At 61.2% G+C, this 10,479-nt stretch overlaps 1 protein-coding gene across 1 annotated transcript; it reads left to right on the top strand.

The window, feature by feature from the left end:
- Positions 1–5,294: 5,294 nt before the first annotated feature.
- Positions 5,295–8,586, top strand: LOC134429245 (Fc receptor-like protein 4; the record flags this gene model as incomplete). Its single annotated transcript, XM_063176365.1, has 7 exons — positions 5,295–5,325; positions 5,996–6,016; positions 6,105–6,335; positions 6,558–6,812; positions 7,776–8,045; positions 8,134–8,436; positions 8,516–8,586. Coding segments are annotated over exons 1-7 (1,182 nt in total), but the record flags the coding sequence as incomplete, so codon positions are not given.
- Positions 8,587–10,479: the final 1,893 nt, after the last annotated feature.

Consider the following 10,479-nt stretch of genomic DNA (forward strand, 5'->3'; position numbering starts at 1 on the left):
CTCAGAGTGCACATGGCAGCTGTAATTCCCCGAGTGGGAGACCCCCACGATGGGCACCAGCAGCTGTGGGGACCCCTGAGGGCCCCCCACCACCTGCCCATCTTGGTAGAACATGTGCAGGAGGGGGGCTCGGGACCGCAGGGGGCTGGGGGTGCTGAGGCAGCTGAGAGTCAGGGGGGACTCCACAATGGGCTCGAGGGGACCCTCCAGCACCGTCACTGAGAAGAGCTCTGGGAAGGAGAGGGGAGGCGAGGACTGTGACTCTGAGTGTGCTGGGAAGTGGCTTTGGGGGCGTCAGGATGTTGGAGTTCCAGCCATGGGGGTTCTCACCATGCACTGTCACTGTCACTGGTGCCGACTGTGCCCATGATGACATTTCAGAATCCACCAAGCCCCTGCAGCTGTAGTTTCCACTGTGGTGCAGCTGCAGAAGGGACAACAACAGCTCGATCCCACTACGGGACCCCTCCACATCCCTGTCTCCATGGAAGAATCGCACCTTGGTGACAGGATAGTCCCGCCAGCGCTGGCAGCGCAGTGTCACCGTGTCCCCCTCCAGCAGCTCCCGTGCTGACACCCACAACTCTAACCGGGCTGCAGGACAGGGGGACGCTGTCACAACAGGGTCCCGTTTGCATGGGGATCCTCCCATTGGGTCACACCCAGTGTAAAAGGGGTCCCCAATTCCAACACGGGTTCCCCCACACTGGGATGCTCTGGGATGCTCATCTTGCACTGTCACTGTCACCTGCGGTGAATCCTGCTGCCCCCAGAATCCCACCCAGCCCCTGCAGCTGTACTTGCCGCTTTGGCTCAGCTGCAGGGGGGACAGGGACAGCTTTATACTATCACGGAGTCCCCTCAGCTTCTTCCCTTCGTGGTAGAAGGACACCGAGGTGACCGTGTTGTTCCACCGGCCCCGGCAGCGTAGTGTCAGTGTGTCCCCCTCCAGCAGTGCCCACGCTGGGGGACAGAGGGGTCCTGTCACACCCAATGGCACCAGGACCCCACCATTATGTCACACCCAGAGCACCAGGGGTCCCCAGTTCCAACATGGGGGTCCCTCTACACTGGGATGCTCTGGGATTTCCCAAGAGCAGGGGATGGGCTCTGGTCACACAGCAGGTGACCCATGGAGCACAGACCACGCAGAGCCCTCAGACTACCCGTGGGTGCCAGGCTTGGGACACCCAAATCCCCCTCACCGTCTGAGACTCTCACGGGAGAACTGAGCCCGGTGCCGGGTCTGTCACACGTGTAGGTGCCAACCTCAGTGACAGTGAAGTGATCGCGCCTTTCCTGCCCCCACCACTGCCCATCCTTGTACCAGATGGTGGCACCAGCAGTCCCTGAGCCCTGGCAGGTCAGTGTCACCCGGTCCCAGACCACCGCTGGCCTCCAGGGGGGCTCCACCAGGAGCTGGGTGGTCTGGGCACCTGCGGGTGACAGGGGACACCAGCCTGCCAGGGCCAGTGTGGGGCTGGGGACAGCAGGGTGGGGCCATGGCATCCCCTGAGGACTCACCAGCGAGGCCGAGGGTCTGGGCTGGAAGGGAGAAGGGACAGGGCTGGGTGGGGGTGGCACTACAGGGACAGAGGCACAGGGGCATGGGGTTTAGGGGCTGTTGCCAAACAGTCTCTGTGGGGGCACTGGTGTGGCACAGATGTCTCAAGGACAGGGACACAGCAGTCAAGCCATGCTCATGCATGGGGCCCCATGCTGGCACAGGTTACCCCTGCCAGCCCCATCCCCACATCCCCATGGCCCTGTGCCCATCGTCGCATTCCAATGGCACCTGGACTCATGGCCCAAGCACATGGTACCGGTCCTGTTGTCCCTGTCCCTACATCTTTGTGTCCCTGTCCCCACAGCTGCTCAAGCTCCAAGGTTCCTTCTGCCACATCCTTGTCCCCACATTCCATCCCCCTGTCCCCACATCTGAGTTCTTTGTTCCTGTTCTGTGTTCCTGTCCCCAAAGCCACCCCACAACTCTGGTCACACTGGGCTCTGTGCTCTGCTGGCATTGGGGACGTCAGGAGACCCCACAGCCCCCCTGTGCCCCCTCGCCTCCCCATCTCTGGGGTATCAGGCCCATGCCTGGGGCACTCACCCCACAGGAGCAGTGCCACCTTCCCGGCCATCCCAGTGTCCCCAGCCATGTGCACTGGCTGTCACTCGCTGCTGTGGCCACCGCTCCCCTGGCTGGCGGCTCTTCGGATGAAGGGGAAGGAAGCGAGGTCATGTCCGTCACCACATATAGGTGGCCCTTGGTGGGGGCAGGGTGGCCACAAGCTGGGGACAGGATGGGTACAAGGCTGGGTGGGGCAAGGTGCGATATGGGTTCCCAGGAGTGGGGGGCTTGATGGGTTTGACGACGTGGGGATGGGTGTCCTGGGGAATGGAGGTCCTGAGGAGGGGGAATCAATGGGGATGGGGGGGCCAAGGGAATGGGCGTGCCCAGGGCTGGGGGGACTCAGGAAGGAGAGTCCTGGGGGAACGTGGGCTCCAGGGATTTGGGGCCATGGGACGGGGACGCTGGGGGAATGGGAGTCCTGTGGGAATGGGGATCCTGGGAGAATCAAGGTCCTGGAGGAAAGAGGATTTCGGAGAATGGAAAGAAGTGGAGATGGTTCCTTGGAAATGGAGTGCTGGGCCATGGAGATCCTGGGGAATGTCAGTACTGGGATGGGGGTCCCTGGCACAGTGGGACTTAAGGAATGGGGCGCCCATGGTTGGTATCCAGGACAATGGGGGCTGCCAGGGATGAGCAGTTTCTGGACGGGCACAGGTGTCTCAGCTCCTTCCCTGAATCCCTCATATTTTGGGGTGAGCGAGGGCCAAGCACTGCCCCTCCTGGGGTACTCCTTTTGTGAGCAGGCATCACATGGGGGTCTTGGGTACCTCTGTTTCTGCGCCCTCCCCTGCCTTTGAATTTTCCTCTCTTTATTTCTCTTTTTTCCTTTTTTTCTTCACGTTTGTGCCATGTCCCCTCAACCCCGGTTCCTGGCTCAGCAATCCCGGGGAGCACCTGAGCAAGGAAGAGGTTGGGGTCACCCAGGGGAGAGGGAAAATGCGGAGCAGGGGCTTCAGGGAGGCAGGGGGAGATTTTGGGGATGGAGGTATTGGGCTGTGCCCTCTCAACACTTTCTTTTTCCTGGACAAGAAGGAAGAGGCCGTTTGTGCTAAGAGTCAGATGGGAAAAGGGGGAGTTTCTGTCCTGGGGGGCACATCCAGGAGGGTCCTGTCCTGGGGAGATCCTGTCCCAGGGGGTTACACATCCTGGCATGGGAGGGTCGTGTCCCAAGGGGTGGCTGTTCCAAAAATGTCCCTGCACATTCCTGGCTGGGTGCCTGTCCCAGGGGTGGCACATCCTGGGGACCCCTGTCAATGCAAGGGTGGGGCCCAGCCATGGCCCAGCCCCACTGCACAGGGATGGCCATTGCCCAGCCCTGCTCTGCCCAGCCCCGGGGGGCAGGCAGCACCTGAGGGTTCCCCCTGCCCCCTTGGCTTTGATTCTGGCAGCTTTAGAGCTGTTGCAGAGGTGAGAATTCTGTGAGGGGAAAAAGGCCCTGCCTGTGGTTTCCTCATCCCTTAAAGCAGCACAAAAACCCAAAGGGAGCCCAATTGTTGTTGCCTTTGCAGTAGTTATGGGACTCTCTCAGTCCCTTGGGCAAAGGCACAAAATGATCAATTGCTGCATTTCCAGACTGGTTCCCACACAGCTGCCCCTGCAGGGGCATTTCCAGCCAGCCCTGCTCTGAAAACCATCAAAGGCCCTCACAGAGACACTGCTTGGGCTCCCTTTGGCGTTGGTGCTTCTTGCAGGGCTGAGCAAACCACAGGCAGGCCTTTTTCCACCCACAGAATTCTCACCTCTGCTGCAGCTCTAAAGCTGCCAGAATCAAAGCCAAGGGGGCAGGGGGGACCCTGAGGTGCTGGCTGCAACCTGGGGCTGGGCAGAGCAGGGCTGGGCAATGGCCATCCCTGTGCAGTGGGGCTGGGCCATGGCTGGGCCCCACCCTTGGATGGCCACTGGCTTCAAGGAGCAGGAGTTCGGGAGCTCCTTCCTGCTCAGGGTTCCATTCCTCAGCTGCTCTTGCTGGCTCAGATCCAGCAGGGGACAAGCAATAATGGAGAACTCTGGACCTCTCCGAAGCTGCCAAGCTCCAGGACAGGACCCTCTTCCCCAGCAAGTGTCCCCCCTGGGACAGGATCCCCCCGGGACAGGAGCCCCCTGGATGTGCCCCCTAAGGACAGAACCATTCTCCCCCCATGTGAGAAAGGTGTCAAACGGCCTTTTCCTTCTTCTGTGGGAGAAAGAAAGTGAAAGTGTTTGGGGGTTGAAAGCTGCACTCCCCCATCCCCCACAGCCTCTCCAGCCCTCCCTGCAGACCCCTCACCCCTGCTTCCCCCACCCTGGGCTTTCCCCAGCCTGGGCTTTCCCCACCCTGGGCTTCCCACAGCCTGTTCCCTGCTCAGGAGCTACACAGCATCCTCAAGGCGCTAACAGGGGGCTTGAGAAATTGAGGGGTAAAATGATGGAAATGGAATAAAGAGAGGGAAAAATCACTGGAGGCTGGGGGACACAGACCCAGAGAAGCTCAGAAGCTGTCTGGGGTGACCCCCTGGACACCGGCACCATGTGGGGGTGGTGCTGGCTCTGGGTCACCCCAAATCTGAAGCACCCAGGGAAGGAGCTGCAACCCATGGGCTCACCCAGCCACTGCCCATCCCTGGCACCCCCATTCCCCCGGGAACAGAAACATGGGACCTCCATTCCTTATGTCCCACTCTCTCTGCAGCCCCCATCCCAACACTGACATTCCCTAGAATCTCCATGGCCCAGCACCCCATTCCCAAGGAACCCCTTCCCGTTCATTCCATTCCCTGAAATCTTCCTAGGACCCACCATTCTCCCATCCCATGAACTCAAATCCTTGGAGCCCACATTCCCCTGGGACTCCCATCCCTGAGTCCCCCCAGGTATGGAGACGGTCATTCCAATGGCACCCCCATTGCTGGATATTCCCCTTCCTCAGGACCCCATTTACCAGTGACCCCATTCCTGCCTCCCCAAACCCACCGAGTTCCCCAATCCTGGGAACCCCATGACACATTTTGTCCCACCCACCCATGTCCCCAGCCTGTCCCCACCCTGCCACCACCAAGGGCCACCTACAAGTGGGGACAGACGTCACCTCGCTTCCTTCCCCTTCATCCAAAGAGCCGCCAGCCAGGGGAGCGGTGGCCACAGCAGCGAGTGACAGCCAGTGCACATGGCTGGGGACACTGGGATGGCTGGGAAGGTGGCACTGCTCCTGTGGGGTGAGTGCCCTGGGCACAGGCCTGATACCCCAGGGATGGGGAGGGGAGGGGGCACAGGGGAGCTGTGGGGTCCCCTGAGGTCCCCAAGGCCAGCAGAGCCAGTCCATGTTACCCACAGTGGACCTGGGTGTGACTGGGGATGTAGGGTGGCTTTGGGGACAGACAGAGGGGACAGGAATTTGGGGATGGGGATGTGGGGACAGGAATGTGGGGACTGGCACCTTTGGCTCAGGCAGCTTCAGGGATAGGGACAAGGGAACTGGGATGCAGGGACAGAAGGGGACGAGAACAGTGAGGATGTGGCCATGGGGATGGGGTCATGGGGATGGGATCATGAGCTGGTGGGGGTGACCTGGGCCAGCATGGGCTGTGTCCGTGGTGTCCTCGTGCCCAGGGTGTTCTCAGTGTCCCCACGTTCTGCCTCAACCCGGGGTGGCCTCGGCGCCCCTGTTCCCAAGGTGTCTGTGCCACAGGGATGTGGTGCACGGGTGGCTGTGACACAGACATGTCCCCCTGCCTGTCCAGACTTTTGGGGACCACCCACACACTTTCCCACAAGATCATCTGTCCCCATGGGGACAGTTTGGGGACAGCCACCACACCCTGTACCCCATGTGCCTCTGTCCCCATGGTGACACCCCCACTGAGCCCTGTCCCTTCTCCCTTCCAGCCCAGACCCTCGGCCTTGCTGGTGAGTCCTCAGGGGATGCCATGGCCCCACCCCGCTGTCCCCAGCCCCACGCTGGCCCTGGCAGGCTGGTGTCCCCTGTCACCCGCAGGTGCCCTGACCACCCAGCTCCTGGTGGAGCCCCCCTGGAGGCCGGCGGTGCTGTGGGACCGGGTGACACTGACCTGCCAGGGCTCAGGGACTGCTGGTGCCACCACCTGGTACAAGGACGGGCAGTATTGGTGGCAGGAGGGACAGGACCGCCTCACTGTCTCCGAGAGTGGCACCTACACATGTGACAGACCCGGCACTGGGCGCAGCCCCCCCGTGACAGTCTTAGATGGTGAGGGGGGTTCTTTAATGATCATGGGGGCCCCAGAGCAGTAAGGGTGGGCTCCATTCCGTGGGTGGCCTCACACCCCTCGTGTGACAAGAGCCAGTCCCCTGCACACGGGGACATCCCAGTGCACTCCAGAGCACCCCAGGGCACCCACATGTCCCCGGTGCTATGGGCACCCACCTCAGAACAGTCTCTTCAGTGAGATGTGACCTTCCTGTCCCACAGACCCACTGGTGCTGCAGGTGCCAGCGCGGGCACTGCTGGAGGGGGACACCTTGACACTGCGCTGCCGGTGCCGGCAGGACAACCATCTCACCAGGGTGCGATTTTACCGGGATGAGAAGGAAATCAGGGGGTCCCACAGGGGGACCAAGCTGTCCCTTTCACCTCTGCAGCTGCACCACAGCGGCCGCTACAGATGTGAGGGCTTGGTGGGGTCCTGGCAGTCACGGTCAGCAGCAGTGACAGTGACAGTGCAAGGTGAGCACCCACACGGCTGCAACTCCAATATCTTGACAAACCCAAAGCCACTTCCAGTGCACTCAGACTCACAGTCCTCACCTCTCCTCTCCTGCCCTGAGCTCTTCTCGGTCCCAGAGCTGGAGGGTCCCCGTGAGCTCACTGAGGGGTCCCCCCTGACTCTCAGCTGCCTCAGCACCCCCAGCCCCCTGCGGCCCCGAGCCCCCCTCCTGTACGTGTTCTACCGGGAAGGGCAGGTGGTGGGGGGCCCGCAGGGGTCCCCGCAGCTGCTGGTGCCCACTGTGAGGGTCTCCCACTCGGGGCATTATGGCTGTGAGGTGCACTCCGAAGGGGGGTCCGTGCACAAGAGCAGCAACCGGCTCCGCGTCACGGTGCGCAGTGAGTGTGGGGATGGGCACTGGGAGCCCCCCCAGATGCCTCGGGTCCCCCACACTGCCTGGCACCCTCCAGCCCTCCCTGACGCCTGCTCTGGGGCACCCAACCTTTTCCAGATCCCTCCCTGCCCCCCCCATCCTTTCTCGCGTCTCTCCCCAGGACCCCCAATCCGTACATGGGTACCCTCATCCTTCCCTGGTGCATTTTCTGTGTCCTGCCATCCCTGCCCCGGGTTGCTCCTAAGGTCCCCCCATTCCTGGCTTGTGTTTCCCTCCATCCTTCGTTGGGTCCCCGCCCTTATCCCTGGGTCCTTCCACCCCTCTCTGAGGTCTCTGCAAATTGCCCAAGTCTCACCATCCCCTCCCATGGTCCCCGTACCATTCCTGGTGTTGCCCACCTCCCTCTCCAGGTGTTCCTTCCCTGACCCCCTTATCATCCCTCGGTGTTCATTTCTAAGCCCCCCTCCCCCAATCTCTGCACCCTCCCTCCCCCAATCTCTGCACCCCTTTCCCTCACTGGAATTCCCCTGCCCCTCCCTGACACCCCCCCGGGTCCCTCACTGTCCCCTGGTGTCCCACTCTCCCGCAGGGGTCCCGCCCTCGGGGGTGTCCCTGTCAGCACAGCCCCCTGGGGGACAGGTGGCACTCGGGGACAGCCTGGTGCTGAGCTGTGAGGTGGCCATAGGGACAGGTCCCCTGTCCTTCTCCTGGCACCGGGAGGGCTCGGGGGCACTGCTGGGCACCAGCCCCCGCCTGGAGCTGCGCCACATTGGGGACAATGACAGCGGCCAGTACTGGTGCCGGGTCAGTGACGGGAACAGCGTGGCTGAGAGTGACCCCCTGAATGTCACCATCCTGGGTGAGCAGGACCCTCGGGCTGGGGATGACCCCACCCATCGCACCCCATTTCAACTCCCCAGGTACAAGCACCGCCTCTGTCCCCGCAGTGCCCGTGGCCAATGCCACCATCACCCTCAGTCCCCTCTCACACCAGGTGAGTGCAGGTGACAACGTGACCCTGCACTGCTCAGTGCAGGTGGGCTCAGCCCCTGTCACCTTCACCTGGCTGCACAATGGGCAGGAGGTGGCCCGGGGTCCCCTTCTGGAGCTCAGGGACATCGATGTGGGACATTCAGGCACCTACCAGTGCGTGGCCACCAACCAGCTGGGACAGGACGGGCACCGCGTGTTCCGGGCACTCAGCATTGAACTGGCCCTGGAGGTGGCACCTGGCTCACCCTGGGTCACAGGTGGGGTCTCAGGGGGTCACCAGGGTGTTCAGGACTCCTGCAGTTCAGAGTGACCCCAATGTGTCCCCTCTGTCCCCAGCAGTGGCTGTGAATGTCGGCAGGACCCTCCTGTTCCTGCTCCTGCTCCTGGCTGTCAGCGGGGGCTGTCACTGGTGGCACCACCGGGGTGGGTGACAATGCGGGAGGTACAAGGTCCTACAGAGACTGAGGGGAAGCCCCACACACTGGGGGTCTGTTGGGGCATCACCCAAAGCCCCTGAGCTGGAGGAAGCTGAGCCCCCAGTGACCTTTGCTTGGGGGTCTTTTGGAGGGTCCTGGGCTGTCCCAGGAAGGGCCTTGAGGAATATTGGGGTGACACTGGGATCTCTTGGGGGCTTTTAGGGAGGTGTTGGAGAGTTGTGCAGGGATGTTAAGAGATCCTCAGGGATCCTGGAGCAGTTTGGAGGCTTCTCTGCATTCCATTCTTGGGGTTCCTGGAGGCTTGAGGGGTGCTCAGGGCTTCAGGGTTCCTGGGAAGGGGGCTGGAGTACATGGGTGCCTCAGGTGTTCTGGGGCTCCACAGGGGTGCTTTGGGGGGCAGGGGCCTGGCAGTCCAGTAGAAATCAGTGTCTGGTGGGGACTCAGGGGTCCAGTGGGCATTTAAAGGTCCCAGGTGGAGTTGGGGCCCAGGGGACCCCATGATCACCCCATCCTCTTTGTCTTGCAGCTCTCAGGAAATCCCAGGACAGGAGAGTGGGGAGTTCCAGCCATGACTCTGCCTGACCCCCTGCCCAGACACCCCTCAGACCCCCCTTATCCCCACAGGAACCCCTAGAACCCCCTTATCCCCTGGAGGTGGGGGAGGGGCTGGACATGAGGGGGCAGGGGGTGAGTATGGGGGATGGGTGGGGACATGGGCATGTCACCCCAAGCCAGGTGTCTCTTACTGTCCCCCCCAAGGATCTCCAGGTGACCCACGCAGAGCTGCCAGGACCACATGGGTGACTGCAGGACACTGGTGACATGCATAGGAACGTGCTGTGACAATGGGGGACACTGGGAGTCCCCATCCCATGGCTCCCTAAGTGGCCCATCCTGCCTGGGGTTATGGCCACAAGTCAGGGGGGCTGCACAGGGCACCCAGTGCTCCCCTTTCCCCCTCCCAGTGCTCCCAGTACACCCATGGCTTGCCAGCCTTGTCCTAGTGCTAGGGGACACTGGACCCATTTCCTTCTTATTTTGTCCAAAATGCAGCTTTTTGGTTAAACTGGCAGAGATGGTGTTTGTTCAGCTTTGTGGGGCTTTAGGAATGGGTTTCTCCAGTTCTGTGTTGCCACTAAAACCCAGGGGCTGCTGCTCCTTTCCCTTCCGCTCCCCATGGAGGCACAAAGATTCCAAAAGTCTGAGAGAAGAAAAATTTCCTGAATCAGCAATGAAAGAACAAAACCAACAGCAACAGCAACAAGGTTCAGAGCCCAAATTGTCACACAGGGAACGATTTCTAGGCAAAACCACCAACAAAGAACAATCCCCGAACACTTCCCCCCCCATCACATTTCCTCCACCAGAGGAATCTGGCAGAGCCCTGGACCTTCCTTGCTCTGATGGCCAAAGTGGCCTTCAGGAGGCTCTGGATTCTCTTGTCCCCTGTCCCAAACCCCTCCTCTGCCATGTTCCCCACACGAGGACCTCAAAAAGGCACTGAGGAGGTTCCTGAGCCTCCCCCTTTCCCAGGGCAGTCAAAATCAGGCCACGGCACAGGGCAGGGTATCAGAGACAGGAAAAATTTGAAGTTGGAGACATTTTGGAACAGCTGTGTGTGGCAGGGTGGGTCAGGCCTTGCTTTTGGTGAGACAGGGCGCCGTCTGTTATTGGAATATAAATCCCAATATTCCCAGTTAGATTGTGCCTGGGCCAGTCTGACCCTCGCTGCTGGGCCAAAGGCAGCAACTGCGGTGTATCACCCCAGAGATACCTTGGCTTGCTGGTGGTTGCAGCTGGGCACTGAACGAGTCCAGGCTTGTTAGGAACCCCGTTTACCTCAGGAGAAATGGATTCAGGCAA

Source organism: Melospiza melodia, chromosome 25 (genome assembly GCF_035770615.1).
Source record: "Melospiza melodia melodia isolate bMelMel2 chromosome 25, bMelMel2.pri, whole genome shotgun sequence".
Classification (NCBI taxonomy): domain Eukaryota; kingdom Metazoa; phylum Chordata; class Aves; order Passeriformes; family Passerellidae; genus Melospiza; species Melospiza melodia.